This window comes from Typopeltis vanoorti, chromosome 6 (assembly GCF_054136105.1).
Source record: "Typopeltis vanoorti isolate ZY-2024b chromosome 6, IOZ_Tvanoo_1.0, whole genome shotgun sequence".
Classification (NCBI taxonomy): Eukaryota; Metazoa; Arthropoda; class Arachnida; order Uropygi; family Thelyphonidae; genus Typopeltis; species Typopeltis vanoorti.
The window spans coordinates 67,262,555-67,286,437 of record NC_143554.1 but is presented as its reverse complement, the minus strand read 5'-3'; the positions used below and the strand labels follow the sequence as shown (position 1 = coordinate 67,286,437).

At 35.8% G+C, this 23,883-nt stretch overlaps 1 protein-coding gene across 2 annotated transcripts in view; it reads left to right on the top strand.

The window, feature by feature from the left end:
* LOC150105508 (PAT complex subunit CCDC47) overlaps positions 1 to 23,883 on the top strand; it is a 300,186-nt gene that overhangs the window by 52,505 nt on the left and 223,798 nt on the right. Inside the window, exon 2 of one of the 2 annotated variants that reach the window (XM_090394851.1) lies at positions 13,105 to 13,178. The exons of the other annotated variant lie outside the window; for it this stretch is intronic. Within the exon in view, the coding sequence (XP_090250977.1) occupies positions 13,143 to 13,178 (36 nt within the window). The 5' untranslated portion in view covers positions 13,105 to 13,142. The remainder of the gene's footprint in view (positions 1 to 13,104; positions 13,179 to 23,883) is intronic. 2 annotated transcript variants of the gene reach the window in all.

Below are 23,883 nucleotides of genomic sequence, written 5' to 3'. Positions count from 1 at the left end.
ATTTTGCCACATATGCTAGTGGCTTCTGGTTAGGAAGAAAAAAAATAATATAATAAAGGGGTAAATGTGAACCATTACATAACTAAAAAAAAGAACATGTAGGAACTGTTACACAAAATTAAAAAACAGAAAACACAAACATGCATGGGTTTGTAAGTGTGCATTTAGTAAGATCTAATAAGCGACTTCGAAATATCACATAGAGTATTCCTTGGTTTCTGTTGAGTGTGACTTGTGAATGGATAACCATCGTATATTCTTTGATGCTGACGGCATTGAAGTTATCCTCTATGTATGGCATGGAGAGCTCTTGTCCCATTCCGTTTCATGGTGAGTGTAGGAGAAGTAGAAAGCTAGGCCTGAGCTGTCTTCTCTGTTGTTTTTTACATCTCTAATATGTTCTTTTTGTCTTATTTCCAAACTTCTAAATGTTTGCCTATGTAAGAACGTTCACAAGAACATGGAATATTATAAACTCCAGGATGTTTGTTTGATAGTCACATAAGGTTTGAAAGCCACTCTTATGTCATGAGATTCTAGGAGATTGGCAATTTTGAGAGAAAGCCTATGAATATAAGGGATGAAAACTGATATTCTGTAGAGAATGCCAGGAATTTGTTGTGGAGCAGGAGTAGAGATGGTATTTTTTCTGCCATTTTCTTAAAACATCCATTGCTTACAAGTAGTTGGAGTAGAGACTAATTCTTCTTTCAATTTTTCTTCATCTTTTGTGATAGAGATTCCCCTCTTAATACAGAACCTCAGAAACACTAACCACAAAAATTTTACTTGCCAAAGGCCTACTTTATTTAAATATTGCTACAGGTGATGTTTTTAAAAAACTAAATGTTATGAAGACAAAATAAGATCATATATTCTTTAATTCTCACTACACATTACATGTAATTATACAGAAATACACTTTCCTTTAATGTGGGTTTAAAATATATGTTACAGTTGTGATAATACATATTGTCACATTTGTTGTGATAATATGTTAACTGAGTTGTGATAACAAATCATAACTCAGTTTGTGTTTTCTATCATTTATTGTTCATAAGGGTGAATTTATATAAATTATCCATAAAACAATTATTGATAATATTCATGATCATAATTGTGATAATATATAATTTTTATAGATCAAAAAATATGCTTAAAAATAATTTGATAGCAAAAACAAATATTATTATTATTATTATTATTATTATTACGCGACACCTCCAGGGAGTCCAAAGACTCATTGAGGGAGGGCACCTACTCTACAACTTTCCGTCTCCACCACTTAACCTCATCCACCTGTCATCTACTTCAACGCATCTGCTGTCCACCACCACTAATATTTTCACAGATAATCGCAAACATCCATGCCCACGGCAGGATTTGCACCCCGTTGCCTTTTGGCTGGAGAGCGGATACGCTAACCAATCGGCCAACCAGGCTGGCTATAATAAAATTTAAGAAAACAAGCTCAAGTTCTGCGAGTGTTCATCCTCCTGCAATGAGTCTTCAGACTCCTTTATTAGTATTACTAGGAAGTAATACTAATAAAGAGAACTGAAAGAGTATGAATTATAAAAATGAAAATGCAGAATTAATGTTTAAATTTTGAAATGTTACATAAGCTTATATTCATGCAAAGTTTGCACATGAAGTATCTTCATGACTAGCTACTTGTGTTTAGAGGCTGTTGACTTCACATCAATTTCTTTAGTATCCCATAATACAAAGCACAATACCTTTTGAATGTGTATTGCTATGCATTATGGGAAGGGCTACTACCCAGATCTTTATTGAGATCTTATCAGTAGAAGCAAGACCCAGAAAGATACCAAGGTTAACTGTTGACTCTTTTGGCATGATAGATTGGTTTGGACCTGTGTCATTAATCCCTTTGTCAGATTTGCAAAGAAAATACTGACTTGGTTGACTGAAAAGAATGATTATTAAGCACTTGAATTGCCTATTGTGGGCTGCTGACTGCTGGTAAGTTTTTTTTTTTTAAAAAACTTTACCTGTTTATTATGATTCTGTTCTGAGATATTTGTTTGTTTTGGTCTACCTCTAGGCTAATGTACTTCAGATATTATCGAGTCTTTGGCTCACCCATTTTAAGCTTCCAGCAGTTGGTTTAAAAAGTTTACCTGTTCAGTATGTTTTGGGATGCTTGTATTTGCAGGGTCATGCTCACTGTAGTCTGCTGCTGGGCAGATTAATGGGTTAGGGTGGATGGCAGCATTTGCAAAGAATTTTTCAGTCCTTTCTCATACGAGTTTTGATCTCAAAGATATTGGCTTTTTGGTGAAGCTGTACTTTTCAAGGCACATTAAGTGCTATTCGTAAACATGCGCTTTGAATTATCTGTAGTTTGCTTATGTTTGAATCCACTAGCCCCCACATGGATAAGCCATACACCAGGACTGGCCCAATCAGCATATTGTATAGAAGCAATTTAAGTTCCATGCTTAGCTGGCCTATGATGGTTCAGTAGCGGGTATAGTGGTCCTATTTGCTTTTGAGCAGATATGACTGATATGAGTTGTGAAATGAAATCCTTTATGTAGTATCCCTAAGTATTTGTATCATCTGCATATAGGGCCATTACGGTGACAACTATGCATGGGATGTTAGCTGCATAGTTGGTAAAGAACAGAGGTGAAAACAGGGAGCTCTGGGGGACACCTGCTGTAATTTTGATTCAGAAGATCCAATTCTCTGTTGTTTCTCTCATAGTTTGTGATTTATGGGATACGATTTGGTAAGTTTGACCAGTCCTGTACATTTGGTATGCAGATTGTTTGAAAAGAAGTTCATTGTGTCATATTTTGTCAGTTGTCTAGGAAGATTGTGTGTGTGTGTGTGTGTGTGTGTGTGTGTGTGTGTGTGTGTGTGTGTGTGTGTGTGTGAATTTTAATTATAATAAAATAATATCATATTCACAGTTTATAATTCACAGTGAAATGCCAAAATACAGATTATTATTATTATTATTATTATTATTATTATTATTATGGGTGACTCCAGGGAGTCCTTAGACTCATCGAGGGAGGCCCTAAACATCATGTCCACACAACTATACGACATTCTCACAGTATCTATCATACCTTGCCTTGAACTCGCTCACCATCATAGCACCCACAACAGACTCTGGTAGCTTATTCCACTCATTTACCACTCTAAAAGTAAAGAACCCAGCTCTAACACCCTTGTTAACTCTTTCCCACCCTTTCCCAGCTTCCATAAGTGTCCCCTAGTTCTCCCACCACCAGTCCTGATCTCAAAAATATCCTCTGAATTAATCCTATAGAAACCCTTTAGCAATTTGTATGTCTCAATCATATCTCCCCTTTTCTGCCTGTCAACTAATTTCTGCAACCCACAAATCTTCCACCTGTTCTCATAAGGTTCATTCTATAGACCTGCTATCATCTTGGTCACTCGCCTCTGGATCCTCTCCACCTCCTCCCCATCAAGAAGAAACCTAGGTGACCAAATCTGGGCACAGTAGTCGAGATGAGGTCTTATCAAGGCTCGGTGCAGAGGTACAATAACTTGCTTGTCTCTGTTCGTCAAAGTATTTTTCAACAACCAAGTGAGTCGATGAGCTGATTTAGCCACTTTTGCAATGTGCCCCCTAAACTTCATCTTCCTACCCCCCCCCAAGCCCTTGGCCTCATCAATCTCCTGAAGTACAGTTCCACCAATGTGGTATACTGCTGCTAATCTTTTCACCCCAAAATGCATAACCTTACATTTTGTCACATCAAATTGACATCCATTCTCCTTAGCCCAGAACTCCAATCTATCCAAGTCGTCCTGCAAGATTTTGACATCTTCTGCATTCACTATCGCCCTACCCAACTTTGCATCATCAGCAAACAAATGAACTGTTCCTCTTAGATCCTTCCCTATATCGTTAATGAACAAATTAAACAGCAGTGGTCCAAGAACAGAACCCTGCGGCACACCACTAGTCATGGGCTACTCTTTGATATCTCTCCATCAACCACCCACCTGTCCATCTCACCGACCCTATATCCATTCCCATATGTTGTAGTTTACGGATTAGAATTCCATGTGGTATCCTGTCAAATGCCTTAGCCAGTCCAGCAGTCACTGTGTTATAAAACTTGAGCAAGTTACTGAGGCATGATCTACCCTTCACAAAGCCATGCTGTCGCCCGTACAATATCTCATTTTCATCAATCCATTCCTGTATTTTTCCCTTGACTACTTTCTCCAAGACCTTGACAACGACTCCTGATATGCTGATTGGTCAGTAATTTGCAACAGTAGTCTTGGTCCTCCTTTATGCAGTGGAACTATTTTCCCCTCTTTCCACACCTTCGGGACTAAACCAGACCCGAGACTCAGTCAAGGGCACTGATAATTCTTTAGCCGCTTCACATAAGACTCGTGCTGGTATACCATCCAATTCCACAGATATATTCACATTAAGGTTCTGTAATAGGCTATTCACCTCCACTTCATTCATTACAATTCCCGTATAAACTAATGGTTCCTTCATTTTTTCAATATCACCACCTGGATGATATACTCTTGCAAAGTGCTCCAGTAATTCCATTATATCGACTCATTCAGTGACCTCCTTACCATCGTCATTCCTTAAAATCATTTTGCTGTGTACAGTTTTTTTTTTGCTTGCAGCATATTGAAAGAACTGTTTGGGATTCTCTTTAGCTTGCATAGCTAGTTTCCTTTCATAATCTGCTTTTGCTTTTTTTACCACACTCATTACCCTTCTGGCCTGCACTTTATACCATTCGTGTGCCTGCAGGTCACCTCTTTCTTTAAATTCCCTCTACAGTTTCTTTTTTTGCAGCTCAAGCGTATGGTGTTATTCATCCATTTAATCCTTACTTGTTTTACTATTCTGATCCTAGTATACAATCAGCCATAACCTCCTGTAAATGCTCCTTGACCACTTCCCATGCTCTATCCACATCCAGCCCTTGCAGTTGTACATGCTATGGCACTGATCCAAGCAATCTCCTAAACTTGTCATACTTGCCGGCATGGTAATTTCACATATACCCTGTCTTAATCGAAAATTCCACACCTTTAGCCACCTCCCAGGTCAAGGCCTTATGATCACTCTCACCAATAGGTGGCAACATGGTCATATTCATTACAGTCAAATTCTCAGATGCTATTATTACCAGGTCAAGCACCCTCACACCCCCTAGTATTTTCCATTACATGCTGTCTCAGATAGTTATCCCTTAATAATTGAATAAAATCCATTTCCTTCCTCACATGTGTCCTCTCCTCCTTCTAATCAATGTTACCATAGTTGAAATCCCCTATAATAATTACCCTCCTTCCACTCATTTCATCAATTTGTTTATGCATACTATCTCCACCATCTATTCCATCACCTGGTCTATAGCAACACCCAACTGTATATTTTGTTCTGCCAGTCTCAATCTCACACCAAATACCCTCAAATGAGCTCTTTTCACTATCCTGTGATAAAACTTCAATTCTCCTTGGCTGCAGTTCATCAGCTATCATCAATAACACTCCTCCCCCATTTTATTCTCTCTGTCCCTCCTAAATACACTATAACCTACACATTCTATCCCACTAATTATATCATCTTCTGTCAGCCATGTTTCACTAATGCCAGTAACCTGTGGCCAGGAAGAGCCAATCAAGGGCAAAAATTCTTCCTTCTTGTTCCTAATACTCCTGGCATTAGTATACATGAAATGCAGAGATAGATGTAGCAAGCAACAATGTCATTATTATTAACATCATGTCGTAAGCAAACAGTTGATGAATATTGGGCATTGACTGATTTTTGGGAGCATGATGTTACTAAACTCAAATGAGATGTCATGTTGTATAAATAGCCATGGATCATAATTGAAAAGCATCATAAGAGCAGATCATTATAAGGCTGGAGTATTACTGTATTACTCTCTCAGCTGTTTTTCCTAGGATGGAAAGCAGGCTAATTGGGCAATGGTTTTGGGGAGATATGCTACTTTTCCTGTTTTTTGTAGCTTCCACCCATGAAAGGTTTAATTATGACCTATAGTACATTTGGACTATGGGTGGAATAAGGATTTTTTTTTTTCTGTTTTTATTGATTTATGTATATTTTTTGCTATTTTTATTTATTTTTTTTTACCAGATCTGGAAACCCTCTCCAGAGTCCAAACATGGAACTTTTCAAGCTACTTCAGGCCTCCAGTAAGTGGAGCAGTGGTCTCACACGGACTATGAAGTTCATCTTCCACCTAAAGGCATTCACAAACATTCATGCCCACATGTCGATTTGAACCTGTGACCTGTTGGTTGGAGGGGATATGCCAACCATGCCAGCTTTGGGATTAAGATTACATCAGCTACTTTGCTGTGAAATAGCAATATCTTAATATTGCATTAGTACTAGCAGCAATGCATTACTGCTTTATATGGTGGTCATTTGATGATTTTGTCAGAAATTCCATCTGGGACTGGTGCTTTCCTATTAAGTTTGGTGATTCCATGTACCTCAGCTGAGTATGTCACTTGGATGGAGTTTTGTACTTTTGCATTTTAGTATACAGTGTACCCAGATGTGTACTTCACTGATGAAGGCTGAATACATGTGGATGTAGTTTGGATAACACTACTTCTCTAGACTGTCGACAAAAGCGTCAAATTTTTCTACATCATGGCAAACCAGGTCACATTTATTATAGATTGACAGGTGGGGGTTCATGATCTGTGTGTAGAGCTTTGGTTATTTTCTATTTTTTTCATGGATCAGTTTTTAATTTCATCTGGAAGTCTGTCGGAGTTTGTGCATGGTACATCCATAGTAGCCGCTGTTAATGTAGTCGTTGTATGCTTTTCCAAGCTGAAAAGTGAGTCATGGTTTTTTTGTTTTTTTTTCCCCTACTGAGTAAATGGTTGGAACTGGGTCAACAGATTAATGGAGAGCAGTTGTTAGTTTTGTCCAGTTGACGGTTGGTACCTGATCCGGAATATTTTCTTGTTGTGAGTCCAGTTGGAGTAAAACTGGGTTGTGGTCAGAGTTGAAGTTATCTACACTTATTTGTATTGAAGCACGATATTTTGCAGGTATCGCTATATCAAGAACATCAGGAAGTCCTGCCACATTGCACTATTATGGAGAAAGGTCTGGAGGTCTTATAATCACAGTGTTGAGGTGTTTCTGGTGGCAGCAAAGTTATTGAGAGTTCTACTGTTCCAGGTTGTGCACTTAGCATTCAGGTCTCTTGCTACTAGCTACATGATTTGGCTAGAATTTTAGTGGTCTGCTTCCAGTAACTGTTTGTTTGTATATATGTATGTGTGTGTGTATATATATATATATATATATATATATATATATATTGTGTGTGTGTGTGTGTGTGTGTGTGTGTGTGTGTGTGGAATATATTTTCAAGGGGCCCATACTTGTGTTTTGGACATTTACCCATGTGATTTCTATGTTGGTAGTGGTGGGATTTACAATTTCATTGTTATATATTGAGCTTGGCAAATATGGATAATTACTGACTTCACATCAATTGCCTTCTGTCCCATAATACAAAGCACACTTCCTTTGGGAAGTAAATAATGCTGGAAAGTAAATTATAGGACTATCCAGGTTTTAACCTTTGTTGGGGGGGGGCTCATCAGTGGGAGCCAGACCCAGGAGAGATACCATAGTTCAATTAATGCAGAAGTCACATATTTACCATATACATATATTAAAAAGGTGTATCACTTTATTATTAAAATGCTCTGGGTCATAGACACTTACAGAAAGCTTTCACTTGGTTATAAATATAATTAAACAAAGTTTCACATCATTTGCTTTGATATCCTATAATGCAAAGTGTGCTTCCTTTGTGGCATGATTAATGCTATTCATTACAGGAAGGATGACTATTCAAACCAGTTTCAACCTTTATTGAGGTCTTATATGCAAGTAGCCTAGTTGTGAAGATACTTCATGTGCAAACTTTGTTTTGCTTACACTTGGATAAAAAAATTAAACAGGAATATAATTTAATTTTTAACTAAGTGGAAAAACTTTATATCTGATCCAAAGTATTTTATAATTATATTACTTAAGAATGTTACAATGTACACTGTATATTAATTAAAATAACTTTTAATTAATATTTCGAATATTTTGGCAGAGTCAAACTGCCATCATCAGGGCACAAAGAACAAATTGATGTTTTCATGCAGGCACTACACATAAGTTAAGTATGTCTGAAGCAGAACAACAAAGACTAGTCTAAAGTTCCTAAACAGTGCTCTCTGGTATTCATGGCTGTTGGGCTGAAGTTGTAAACAAATTTGAGATGTTCTGAGATTTGAGGTAGTTTCATTAAACCAAATATGTTTAGGGTTGGGTAGTTCTTTAAGGCTGAGGCAGATTCTAAGAAAAGTCTTTCATATTTAAATTTGGTCCTGTAAGAAGTAAAGTGGCCTTTTTCCATTGTATTTTATGGTCACTGTCCAAAGCATAGTCAGTAAGTCCCTAGTGGCTGTAGTGGTGGAAATAGATGTAGTCTTTGTGTTTTGCAATTCGTGTGTTGACTGTCCTGCCTGCTTGGCGTAGTAAGACAGCTTACAGCTGTATGATACCTGGTAAACACCTGTTTAGATCTAGGGACTGTGGGTGGTCTTTTGGAGAGTGAATAAGGGATGCTATTTTTCAATTTTTAATTTATTATTATTATTATTATTTTATTTCGTTTGTAAGCGGTTACAAAGTTGTATCATTTAAGGATTTTTGTTAGTTTTTCTGAAGCCATGGATATTTGGTATATTCTGTGTTCTGGAGGGGACGAGAAAGGGTGTGGTTTGGGGGTTTTAATATTTTCTTGATTTGGTGGGGATTGTAGCCATTAGCTAAGTGTTGTGAATATACTGAAGTTCAGGTGAGGACATTATTATTGAAGGTGATAATTTTTGGCCTGTTGAACTGAGTTTTAATAATCCCATACTGTTGGGGAATGTATCTGCCTGTGAGTGTGTAGGTTGTTTGCTGTAACCTGAGAAGGTTTCTATGAAGGGGAAACTTCCCCCCATTCCAAGGTGACTGTATCCAAGGGGACTGGTTATTAAGATGTGTTAGGAAGATGTTAAGAGCCTCAGAGCCGTGTGGCCAAATGGAGAACACATCATCTACATAACCACATGGCTATGAGGCTCTTAACACTTTCCTAACATCTTAAATAACCAGTACTGTTGGATATCCAGTTCACCTTTTTTGGGGGGGGAGGGGGATCCCTCCTTCCTGGACACCTCGATTACATGCTAACTTGATGGATCCTTAAACATTCTCAGTTTACAGAAACCCTATAAATACACAGACAGATACATTCACCAATAGTATGGGATTATCAAAATTCTGTATGACAAAATTCCGTAAAATCAATCAGCTTCAATAATAATGCCTTCATCACCGAATAAAACCTCACCTAATGCCCTCACTTTTTTTTCCAGGTTGAAGTACCCCAATAAAGTGATCATTAAACAACTCCGCTATGTCTTCTGTGTCTTCTGCTTTAGTGACTCTACTTCCATTTTCATCTCACAGTATCATTCTTCAATCATTTCTCCTCCTACTGACCACATAAAAGGATTCCTTTGTATTTCCCTTGGATCTCAGGGCTAATCTTTTCTCATATGCAAATTTTGCCTGCCTTACCATGCTAATCACTTTCCTACATCAGTGTTATATTCCTCATGCAGCTTCTCCCACTTCACACTGAATCGTGTTCTCTTTTACATTCCAGGTATGCAAATTGTCATTGTTACATAAAGATTTCTTTATTTCCATGCATTAATGATATCTCGCCATTTCCATTTCTTCTAATTGTGAAACTGCCCAAGCTGATTCTAAGATTATTATAATCACCTGCCTTATGATTTTATAAATTCCTTTCTTCTTGATCCTTCTTCATATTTATTTATCCCCAAAGGCAGTACTGTTTGATCGCTCTCCAACTGGGAACAGAGATGACATTTCAGTTACAGTCAGATCCTCTGATGCATCAACCAAATCCAAAACTCAGGAGCTCCTTGTGTTCCTTCTACTACATGTTGCCAGAGGCATTTGTCCCTCAAGAATCCCAGAGAAATTCCATTCCCTTACTACTACTACATGCTGTTTCCATGTCTTAATTTTATACTGCTGTAGTAAAAATCTCCCATAATGATCACATGTTCTTCACTTGACAAACTCAACTTCTCACACTCCTAAACATTTCCTGCTCTTCAAACTAAGCATTTCTTCACCTATAGCAATGTTCCACTAAATATCTTCACACCCCTACTCTCAAAACTGTTAATGCCATTTCCCTTCAAATTCTCTACTCTGATAGGACACAACTCATCACTTATCATGAGTAGTATGTGACCACTGCTTTTGCCCCTCCTATCCTGCTGGAATATGCTTTATATATACCCTTATACTTCTATTTCTGTCAGTATATCATTTTGATCCCAATTATCTTTGGATAGACTGAGGCTATCACTGTCACTGATTCATAAAGCAACATCAGTTGCGCTCTCAGCATTTCTATACCTATTATTATTCCTTCAGAACTCCATTTGACTGCAAAATACCATACGTTCCCCCCATCTCCTCAGTGTCTATTCTCACAAGAGGCCAACTCTACTTCCATCTGCCCTGACAATTCTAGTTTCCTGCACTAACATTCTTTTCAGATGCCTCTGTTCTTCCTCATTCGAATGCAGTCAATCTCTTCTATTCTCAAATGCACTTTGAGCATTCACATAATCCAAGCCTCTCTTTTGACACATTCTCGCTATTGTGTCATTCAATATTGATGCTCTTTTCTTCAGCTTTATTTTTAATTATTTGTCTTGCTTCTTGCCTTATTTCACACAAGAAAGACTTTGATCACCTCCTCACACTTTTGATAATAGTTGTATTTCCATGCAAGATGAGGCATCTCTTTTCGGAAGACATCTCTACCCTTTTCTGACATTAGTACATAACATCCACAGCCGTAGCCAAAAGTTTTTAGTTATTCATTTTCACTCAAGACATTTCTTCACAACTCATAACATTGTGTAAATCTGAAATCCTCCCTACATTGGAATATTATTCTCATATAGGGATGGTGCACAAAAAAAAAGAAGCTTGATACTGTCCAGAGGAGAAAGATTTGGTTAATTGGCAACCTCTCACAGACTACTCTTTACCTCTTCTGCAGGTATTTTTATGGGGCATTGTTTTGCTGAACAGTTCAGTACCATTTCTCCACTTTCTCTCAAGCACATAACAGCTGATTGTCAAAATCCATTCGTTGTTCAACTTCAAACATACAGAACCAACTTCTCATTTATCTTTCTCCTTAATACCGTCTGCCTCTTTGCTCTGGTACAGTTTCCCCTCCAGTTGTTCACAAAACACATCAACAGGTTTCTTCATTATTCTTGACCACTGTCCAGAGAATAATGGCATTGTGCTATAGGTTTATATCACTTGGCATTATGCTCTAGGTTTTGCAACTTTTTGTGTGTGGGATTGATATAAAAAATATTTATGTATCTGTATATATAGCATTAAGATCTTGCATTGAGGCAAAATGAATGTGAAATGGCTGAATATCGTAATATAGCATTAAGTATTTGCTTTATTATAATTGCTGGTGTGTTTGAACATTTTGCATGTTTTGCTGTAAAGCTGGCCAATAATAAGTTAAAAAAAAACACTTCAGCTTTTTTTTGAATATTGAAAAAAAAAAAGGATTTTGCTGATATATAAACAGCAAAAAATGCAAACATCATCTCTATATATATATAGTAATAGACGTATTTGAGTTGAATAGAATAAGGTGAAATATCTTTGTGTGTAAATTTAATCTCATTATGAAGCAAGGTAACTTCATTGAGTTTCTGAAAATCAGGCTGATATATGAGGAGGTTTGGACACAGTAATTCTTCCCCCCCCCCCTTCCAAGAAAGGGCAGGCCAGCTAATGATGCTACTGAGAAAAAAATATATGCAACATACTGTATGCCCACAGATGCGAGACCCTTCAATACTTCTGCGCATGTCAGAAGAAGGAAAATCCATTCCATAATAGGGTAATCAATCTGTATTGTGGGATGAGTTGTTTATTATTACAACTCATCCCACAATACAGATTAATTTAGAGAAGTTAATTTTCACATTGGAAAATTAACTTTTCTATTATGAATATTGTAGTTTATAAGGTGGTAACTATTTTGCTTGTATAACAATTGGAATGCTTTACACATAAAGCTTGTGATTTTGCGTGTTGGTTGCCAATTTGTACATCACCTTATTTATTTCTCCCCTTCGACATGAATTGACTCTTGGCATTGAGCCAACTGAGGTTCTCATATCTGTGGTCAGAAGCAGTTGGGTCTCAGTAACTTGTATTATTGTTCCTTCTCCTCCTCATTGGCCTTTCTGGAAATTCATGTTGAAAATGTAACATTTAATCACTGTTTAATAATGGCTTCATTTTCATCAGACTTATGACATTCTGAAAGCACAAAAATAAACAGTGTACACTTAAGAAAGACTTCACCTAAGATGATCACCTCATTGGAAAGTGGAAATCTATTTTATTCATTGTCACTGTGGTTATTTTTCAATGTTTTGAATAATGTTAAAGCATATATATATATGAAGCATTCTCTTATGATATTATCCTCAAGCAGCCATTCTATTCTATCAAAGGAACAAAGAAAGAAAAGTATAAAAAAAAAATAAGCTATTTAGCATAAATTTCATGATTGTTGTAGTTATGTTACTTCTATAGCAATCATAAATAAGTATTCGTAAGTAATTATAAAGATCATAAATAATCTGATATTTTACATAAGAAGTAACAAAAGATAAAAATCAGAGCAGATAAAACATATTTGGTATGTATATATATTAAAAACAACAACAAAAAACAAACAAACTATGTATCATGCACATATAGTTAGGTTAGCTTTAGCTAGTAATTTTGCATGTACTTCTACCTGAAATGCATGGTAAAAATCATATTTAATCGTCCAGATACTGAAAATCCCAGCGAAATTGATTTAGATGATTCTGTATTCATCTTGCTTTCAGATATATCACACCCAGAAGATTTGGTAATCAGTGACAATATGCAGAACATCACCCCCTTATCAACTGTGGAGAAGGTATTTACCAGAAAAAAAAAAGTTCCTTAATTTTATTACAACTTTAAAACAGAGAAATTTTAGTTTCAAATAAATTATTACTCAGCCTTTCTCTGCACCATTCCTATCTTATATATGTGCCGGAATATATCTGTTTTTTGTCATTCAAAATGTTAATGTCTTTGACAATTTCTCTCAATGCTGGCAACGTGTATAGTTTTTGTATTGGTTGTAAAGGTATAGTAAGGGTATCCTTTGTTTTTTGTTCTTTTTTTATTTGTGGGTCTTGATAAAATATTGGTCCATTCTAATTGATCATAGTTTGTTTTGAATTGCCACATGCATATACACAAACTGCCTCCTCTCTGCTCCCTTTGCTTGCCATCTCCTCTATCTTAATAGGTTTGTGAGCAGAACATGTTCGTGATGTAGGCAGTGTGGTCAGCAAGCCTGAGTATGTTTTAACTCTTATTTGGTGTTGATTTTGATACATGTAGTTCTCTCTTTTCTGTTTCATTTGATTGAGGTGCTTAGGAGCATACTACTGTTTTAATTTACCAATAATGAACAAGATTAAATATGTCTGGTCATATATGACTAAATGTTTTGAACATCAAAGAGAATAGAAATCAACCTGCTTTATGAACCCCCACTATTATGACTTGTATAAATTTTCTATTAAAATTAATAGATGACAGAGGACTTAAAATGAATTCTTTATTAATAGAAGTTTTGGCATATATCTTAAGCATTGTAGTGCAAAAAACAAACATAACCTACAGCTTAAAAGCATAAAATTCAACAAAGCACCTCAATAGCTTTAATAAGGTAATGAAAGATCATTAAATTCCTAGAGTTTACTTAAAAAAAAAAAAGCAACACTAGAAAGATTAGCAGATTGAAGAAGTATATTGTTTCACAGTTTACTTTATAAAGCTTTCCATGTGGAAATCTACTTTTTTGCAGAATTTTTTGATTCTTCTAGAGGATCTTATTTTAATAGAAATGGCATATTCTGCAAGACCAGATTGTATAGGTTAATTACATAATATATGTTTTATGTTCCTCACAACAAAAAAGGTAGGTCCTCCAGATTATCCAAAATATGACAAGGTCACAAGAGCAAGGAATTTGGTAGACACTAGAAAACTTAATGGAGAAAACTTATCTTTAGGCAAAGAAATTAAAGTGGCGATTTTTTTGAAGGTCAACAACAGGAATGTTAAGCTGAGAATTTTAGGAATCGTTCTTATATTCCTTTGACATAAGGAAGTGGAATGTAAGTAATTTCTTCTTAAACTAAAGAAGCAGAAATCGTGTGACTGCCAAATGCTTTGTTGACATATGTATCACTGAAGCCATTAGCTAGAAAAATTGATTTAAATATTGACTCTTGATATAATACATCATCATCATCTATAGAATGCAAAGTATAGGCATGATATATGAAATATATTTCCATAGTTGCAATTTTTTGACAAAGGTCATGGTGCAGCTAAGCATGGATTTAACATCATCCTGTATGAGTTTCTTCAGAAATAGAGAAGTGAGAATTCCATCTTGTTGATGAAGAATTAACAGATCTAAAAACAGGTAACTAATTTTTTTCTCTTTCTTTTTCTAATGCAGGCTGTAGTATGCATGCATTAATTTTAGACACAAAATTTTCTAAATCAGAGGAAGAACTGTTCCAAACCAAACAGCAAATATCTCATCAACATACTTGTACCATAATAGATTTGGGAGAAATATTGTTCAGGAGATGCTGTTCGTATCATAAAATATCTGGCAAGAGTGGGTGAAAGAGGACTCCCTATTACAGTGCCTTCAGTTTGTTGGTACAGTTTACTCTGAACCTTAAAATGTCCATAATGAACAAGAGATTATAAAAGCTTAACAATGATCATCATGAAGGTCATTTGAAAAGGTCAAAACCAATCTGGGTAGTGATTCTTCCTGTAATGCGTAGCAGTATTCATATATAAAAGGAAAAGTATTGTATATTATGGGTTATTAAGACAGTTGATATGAAGTTGACTAGTGGTGAAGATGCTTCACTTGCAAATGGATTTGCTTACTCTCAGATTAAGGATTAAAACAAGAATATAATTCCTTATCCTTCATAATTTACTTTGTAAATTATGAAGTGAATTATTAAGTGAAAAAACTTTCTACAACAATCTTCGATCCAGAGTATTTTAATAATATAATGTTACATCAGGGATGCTTAAAGGTCCAAGCTGTATAACTGGGAGGAGAAGATCTACACATAGCTTTTTAAGGAATGCAGAGAACTGATTGGGGCATTCTGATGTAATGCCCAATCCTCACCTTGTGGCGCACCGTGTTATATGTCTACCTGGATACTGAATGAAAAAGAATGGTCTAGCAATTTGTGAGATATCTGACCAAATTGTTCTTATTGGCTTAATAAACCACAATGCAAAATTATTATACAACATAACAGAATTTTATGCTAGCTGGGGGTGTCGCCCAGTTTAACAAGACCCTGCTTTTTTATCAGGGAATGAGGTCGAAAAGCACAAAGTAAACTACTGGAACAAATCTCAAAACACATCCCAACTCAACATCAGCATAGTTCAAGATTGGTACTATCAATAACAGAAATGGAACTAACAGAAGAATTAGATTTAGTACCAGATTGACATAACAGGTGTGACTAAAACAAAGATGACAAAAACAGTTGATATATTTCTAAACAACAAATACAAAATGTTATATTCAGGCAATAACAGTCGGGGAAAAGAAGGAGTAGCTATAGAATTCAACACTAAATATGAGGATAATATGATTGTCTGTGAAAATACTGGTGGTGGTGGTGGGTAGTAGATGGCATTGGTGTAGATGATGATGGTAGTTGCGGTTCGCTGTAGTTTCTGGATTTGAGTGGTGGAGATGAAGAGTTGTAGAGTAGATGCCCTCCCTCGATGAGTATTTGGAGATGTCATATAATAATAATAATACTATTCTTGAATGGCAGGCAATATCAAGTAGAATGATGTGTGTAAATATCAGAAAGGGGAATTTGACAATGAGACTTATTTGTGCCTATGGTCTCATAGACTGTTCTTCTAAGAAAGAAATGAGGAATATTCAAGACAGTACAGAAGACTGCTGACACAATGAGAAAGGAGAAGTTGATCCTTATTGGAGATCTAAACAACAGAGTTGGAAATGATTACCGTATATATTGAAATGTTTTGGGAAAATTTTGAGAAAAGAGCAAAGCTAATAATAATGGTAAGTATTTGCTGGATTTCTGTTCAGGATATGGACTATTTATTACTAACACCATGTTCTAACATAAAAATGTGCAAAATTTCACATGGAGAGAAGATGCAAGAAACGAGAGAAGTTTCATTGACTATGTTATTGTTGATAGCGATGTTTTCCCACTGGTTCAGAACATGAGTATACAGAGCATTGGAAATAAGAAGTGATCACTTCTTATTTCCAATTATTTCATCACTCACACTAGTACTCTCTTATAGTATTTAGTTTTGGCCAGGATAAAGTTGAATTTCATATTCTAAAGAAGAGTGTGTATGAAATTTTTTAAAAATTAATCAAAGTTGAGCAGCTTTCAGAGGTGAATACACCAGCATTATTCAAGAAAAGAATGAAAGAGGTTGAACATAAAATCAAACTCTTGGAGATTCATTAACAAATTGTGAAGAAAACCTTGATCGATTCGACCAGAGAGGCATTTGTAAGAATAGAGAGATCCTAAATCTTTGGTGAACTTAGGACTGAGTTAAAGAGGCAGTCAAAGAAAAGAAAAAAGCATATCAAAATTTCCTGGCAAATAAGTCTGCTTGTGCTCTTGTGGAATAGAGAGAAAAATGTAAGAAAGTGAACCCTATGGTAAGAACATAGAAAATGAATATCAAGAAGGTGGCAAAATATTCTGGAGACTATTGAAAAAACTTAGAAATGGAGGGGAAAAGTACTGAAAAAGCAATCAGAGTTGATAAAGGTGACATAAAGATATTCTAGATGTCTGGAGTTATTGCTTTGAAAGATTGCTACATGAAACAACCAGTGTTACCATGGTGATAGAAAATAGTCAACAGGAATGTAGTCAAGAATACATATGTACAGGGCCGCCAAGAGAAATTTTCGGGCCCGTGACAAGTCTGTGATCCGGGCCCCACATAAAAAAGTGCATCACTTTTGTTTAATAAAAAAAAAGTCATAATAAAAAACATTAAACATTTATTTAAAACAAGTGTACAATAAATTCAAAATTCAATATATTACATACCATACAAAATACAAACATTAAATAAAAGATTATTTTTAAATTTTTATTTCCTCATCCACTTCCTCACTTTATGGTTAGCGAAATCTTTAATCACCTCGTCATAATCAATTTTTATTGCCAGGTCATGTTCTATTGATAGCAAAGCTAGGCTGTTTACTCTTTCCTGGAGCATTGATGATCTACTGAAGCTCTTTATTGCTGAAAATTTACTAAACGCTCTTTCATCATCGGATGAGGATTGAGTCTCAGTAGATCGCAGTATGGTGGCTGCTCTTCTAAGCACGACATCCAGACCAGTACCTAGGTTGTCTGCAGACGATTTGGTGCATGCACATCACACCTGAATGGTGCACCGTAGGAAGCAGCTGCCGCATAGTCTCAACGGCTGCCTTGATACTTCCATTCTAGTGGCATCATTGCCAGAGCGATCACACCATGACGGTACAAAAGCAATTCTGGCTAGCGCTGCCTTTTAATGCGCGAGGCACGAATAGTATCGTTGCAGTGGCTAGACAGGATTCTGACTTAGAGGCGTTCAGCCATAAATCCCACAGATGGTAGCTTCGCACCACTGGTCACTCGACCAAGCACATGTACCAAGTGTCCGAACCTGCAGTTCCTCTCGTACTGAGCAGGATTACTATCGCAATGACTAGTCATCAGTAGCATAAAACTAACCTGTAATCTTTATCATCAGTTAGACTCTCTTACAGTAGACAATTGCATCAACATTGAGTTTCATCACTCACACTAGTACTCTCTTATAGTATACAATTGCATTTGTATACTATAAGAGGTTCATCACCCCAACTTCACCTATTATAAAATCAGTTCAGACTCTCTTGGCAATGTGTCCCTGTCTCACATTAAGGACCTAAAGGCGTTCAGTCCTTAATTACATATGGTACATGAACCTAAAGTCGTTCAGTTCTTGTAATTACCACAGTATGACTCATAGCCATACTTGCTACTATTATTATTTCTACAGACCTGTGTTATTCATGCTATCACTCATGTCAGGACAAGCGCCAGCCTAGGCCAGGCCACTAGAATTTTCTCTGAATAATTCTGATTTAAATCCTTCTTTCCCTAATTGATTGCAAGTTCCTTTCCTTAACCTAGCTTAAAAATAACTTACTGACATACCAACTTAAAACTAGTAACTAAATTCCCCTTATCCCTATCTAGGAACTGATATATTTCCTTATTCAATCAAAATATCACCATCTTCATTTTATATATTCATTCAGAGTCTTTCATAATTAAATGTGTCTACTCAGCGAGTTCCACAATCCAATGAGAAGCCCACTGCCAATGAGGTTGGGATAAAAGACAGATTCCCTACGTTATATGCTCATAGGGGAACAGCGAGAGTCTTTAGGGCACTCTCACCTCTTCTCAACTTAAGACAATGGAAGTCAGATAGCCAAATTCTCTGTGAAAAAGCTTGTGTGTGTAGATGCAGATGCACGGGTGGGATGGCAATTCCCCATGTTAAGAGCAGCACTTAGGGCCTCTCTGTGAGGCCAGCCAGACCCGATATGGCGTGAGTGTCATCAGGAATTATCAAGTGTGCTTTTTGCACTCACCAGGCTTCCCCTGGTGATTTTCAGCAGCTATCAATGGACTCATCCCAATGACTTGTGCTACTGAAAAAAAGAATAATCAAGTTGATGTCTTTTCAGGACATCTGGAGGTCACTTCTCCACATCATGTGCTGTTCAAAGAGCAAACACCTTCGGGACCTCTCTGTGAGGCCAGCCGGACCCGGTGTGGCGTGAGCTGTCTCCAGGAATTTTCATTCGTGCGTTATGTACTCTCCAGTCTCCCTCTCACAATAATCAATTGAAATTTGTCTAGATAAACTTCATTTGCATATATAAAATTATCTTATTAGATCTTTGTAGAATCGCTCACCAACAATAACTTACTGTCCACAATAAATTTGTGGCAATGAATGGCAATAAATTTTTATTGCCTCATTCACTTCCTCACTTTATGGTTAGCAAAATCTTTAATCATCTCATCATAATCAATTTTCATTGCCAGGTCATGTTCTATTGATAGCAAAGCTAAGCCGTTTAATCTTTCCTGGAGCATTGATGATCTACAGAAGCTCTTTATTGCTGAAAGTTTACTAAACGCTCTTTCACCTTCAGCAACTGTTACTGGTAATGTGCAAAAAATTCTGATTGAAGTACATATTTCGGGAAAAACACCATGAAGTTGAAATTTATAAATGGTATTTAATAAATCTAGTCCTGGTTTAACATCTTTAAACGTGCCATTTTAAATCTTTTTTATGTGATAGATTTTGTCTTTCAGAGATGATGTTGTCTTTTGAATATTTATTTATTAAATTATTGCACGAGTCAGAAATTTCTTGATGATTGATTGTTTGAAAATTTAATATTGGTGAAAATAAATTCTGAATGTTTTTTAAAGATGTGAAACGCATGTGAAGTTGGGAAATAATTGTATCCAGTATAACAAAATATACAGTTCTTTTAAAATGTCTTTGTGTATCATCCCCATCTGCACTTTCTTCATCTACTAGCTTTATTCTCTTTGCTTTTCACCGTTTTTCGACATTTCGAGTTATACCCAATTCAATTGCAACAAGTGTAGCTTCAGAGAGAACATCTTGCCACTTATTTCTAAACTGTTCAAGTTCTTTCAGAAGAGACTTAATATTTGCTGTTGCAATATCAATCGATATGATACTAGATTGCAATATTTTATTTCGTTTGTCAATGGAAGCTAAAATTTTAAACCAAATTGTCACAAAAAGTATTGCTTTGAAACTTGAAAAATATCATTTTAGAGCAACAGCTTCAGAATGACCTTCATTTGATAATTTCCCAGTCAAAATTACATCCTCTAAAGCTTTTACAATACTTGGAAGCTTCTGAGCAACCGGTTGAACTGCATCGATTCTACAACTCCAACGAGTTTGAGATAGACCATGAAGAGAACAGCCAGTTTTTTCTAATAAAATTTGCCATCTCATTGGGCTTGAGATGGCAAATCATATACATACTGGAAGTGTGCATATGATATGCATACTGGAAGTAGAAAAAGCCATCAAAAACCTAAATGTGGAAAGACAGCTAGAGTAGAAAAAATTCAATCATATGCTCAAATATGGAGGTATAAAAATTTTACAGCGGCTGCACTGCACTGCATAATTCAGAAGGCCACGTTGGAAGGTCAAATTCCAGATGATTGGAGTAGAGTTCTCATAGTACCCATCTCTACAAAGGGAAATAAAATTGAATGCAAGAATTACATATATATTTCTCTACTGACTCTTCCTGGAGATTTATGCAAGTATACTTGAGTAAATGATAAGAAAAATTGTGGAAGCAAAGCTTGGAAAAGAACAAACTGGGTTCTCGACAAATAGAGATTGTCAGGATCAGATTTTCACTTTAAGACAAACAGCTGAGAAATCATAGAAATATAATAAGGATTTGTATTAAAGTTTCATAGATCTGGAAAAGGCACATGACAAGGTGCCAGGAGGAATAATCTTCAAAATGCTGCAGTTATATGTTGTAAATGTTGCAACACATAGTCTCAATTTGAGCTGTAAGTCAGCTGTTAGAATAGAAGGAGGTACAAGAAGATGGTTTTATGTTAAATCAGATATGCAACAAGAGTACATATTATCTAAATTGTTATTTACTATCATTATGGGTGACATTATTAAGGAATTGCTGATGTTAATCTCAGCTGTTTACTTTATGCAGATGATGTTATACTTCTAAATAAATCTATTACAAACGCTGCAATGTTCCATGATTAAATTGAATAACTGTTGTAATAAATTTGGTAAGAAAATCAAAATAGAGACATTGAAAACATCAACTATATCTTGAATAGTGAACCTATAGAACAAGTGAAAACATTTCAGCTGTTTAGGCACAATTCTTAGTGAAGATAGCAAATTAAATATGGAAATATACAACAGAATTAGTATAGCTGGTATGGCCGGAAGTCAGCTGAATAAATTTATATGGAATAAGAAAGAAATTAGTCAAAACATTAAATTAGCTGTACAGAAGACTGTTTAAACCAGCTTTATCTTATGCATCTGAGAGCTGAGTTAGAAATAAAACATTTGATTAAATGCCATAGATAATATGAGAGTTCTGAGAAAGATAGGGGAGTGAACAGATGTCAGTATTTTATTAAAAGTGAGGAAAGAAAGGAAAGAATTTGCCTTTCTTAGCATTCAGGAATGTGTTATCAGAGTTATCTCAGATGGTATGGTCACTTAAACAGAATGGGAGAGAAAAGATTATTAAAACAAGTGTTCCCTGCCAGGTTGGCAGGAAAAGACCCAGCGGAAGACCAAGAGTAGGTGGATTGAAGATAGAAATAATTTCCATCTGTCTTTGAAGATGGAAATATAAGATCTGATAATGTTGGAGTCTTGACAGATCACAGATTAATTTGGAGGAAAATTGTTGATCGGAAGTTAGTAATGGTGTAACTTTTTAATGTAGTACACTATCTTAATATCCTGTAATCCCTGTGATGAACGCCCCTGTTCTTTTTTTTTTAATTTTTATTTTATTTCAATAAGGCCTAAATCGGTCTGTATATAGAGGCTAGTCATGAAGATACTTCACATGCAAACTTTGTTGCTTACATTTGTGTAAAGCATTTTAAAAAAATATACATATATTATTTCTTGTCTCTTTACTCTTGATGATCTGTTGTGCTGAGAGTATGAAAACTCAGGAAATATACAAGAGCTCTTCCAGTGATTGGAAATGGAATGATAGTGTTTGAATGATTGCATCAAACTGTAAAGAATGGTTCCCATCACTTTGTTCCTAAGGGCAAAAGATATTCTTCAATCTTCCATTCTTCAGTTTTTCAACATGCTCATTCTGAAGTAATTTCTTTCTTGTATCCAGATATCTCTAATTTTTCAACCAATGGCCAAAGATGTTATTACTTCCTTCAAGGCATGTTATCTTTGCTGAACATCTAAAAAATTGATAAAGGTTATCTGCTAGTGGAGAAGATAGTCCAATGATTTTGAAAGTTTTTGAGTTTTTGGAGAAAATTCAGTATTCTGGATTATATAAAAATCATTAGATGCGTAGAATGAAGTTGCCAAACCCAACTTGATGGGATATTGGAAGAAATTCTGCCCACAATTAATTGAAGACTTTGATGGTTTTGAATTCTCTATAGAAAAGACACAATGACTATGGTTGTGATACAAATCAGATAGCTATAGAAATATGTACTGAAGATGTAAATGAATGGATGAACTTTGTATGAAAAGGAGCCTATTAAGAAACTTAGCAAAATTGTAGAGCTGGAGGAATATTGAAGGAAGAAGTTGAAGCTAATCCTATCCTCTCACCTTTGGCAGAGACTTATAAAAAGGCTTTTGAAAAAATTCACTCTGCTCTAAAAATTTGGTCCAAATTTTGAATGGAGCCCAGAGGATTAACCAGTCAGAACATTCCTATGCTAAGGGAAATTTTTCATAACTTTAAGCTCTGAACAGGAAATCCTATAAACATTTTTGCTTACATTTTTTATTTTATTTGTAACTATGGTGACAGTTTTGGTATGGTATTATATAGTTAAATTGTATATCCAGCAGTGTGACTTCAGTTCATGAAGCAGACCCTGTGGAAAATTAGAGTTCAGCTTATGATGGTTTTCTAGGAACCAGTTTGGTCATAAAAGTTGAGGGATCTGCTGTAATAAAAATAAATGAGATGCATTGTTTTAACTTGAGAGAGGAGCTTTTGCACATTTATAGTAAGCTGTACTAATGTTTGGATTAATCACTGAAATCATATTGTCGAAGAAAGCTACCTTTCATTATCTATGGTGATAATGGCAGTGATATCAATAGCCATGTACAAATTGTAATGTTGTTAGATGGCAACACAGCCAATTTTAATTTGACATCCCTGTTATTATTATCATCGTCACACCCTTCATGGAGTTGGCAAACTCATCATGGGAGGTTCATTCAAATGTTTTTCTTATCATAGCAGCAACATGATGAGCCATCTTTGCAACACCAACACTTGTAATATGCCCTCTAAACTTCAGTCTACTGAAGGTTAAAGGGCTCAATGAGTTGTGATGATTTTAATGATACCTTCTTTGACTGTCTCGTAAAATTTTGATGCGTTTCTAATGAAATGAAGACACACACAAGAAGAAAGATTAATTTGTGTTTAATCATTTTAATATTTCATCTCTGCTGCAGAGACCATCATTAAGATATGTAATGTGGTGAAACTATCTTGTACATAGACATATACCAAGGAAGTGAAAACAAACCAAGAACTTTGAATTCCTTTGAGATATTTTAATGTTACTGTTTTCCCATATTTGGAAGTTTAATACATCATTCCTCAACCTATGACTGGGTTCCATTTTTACAATCCTGTTGTA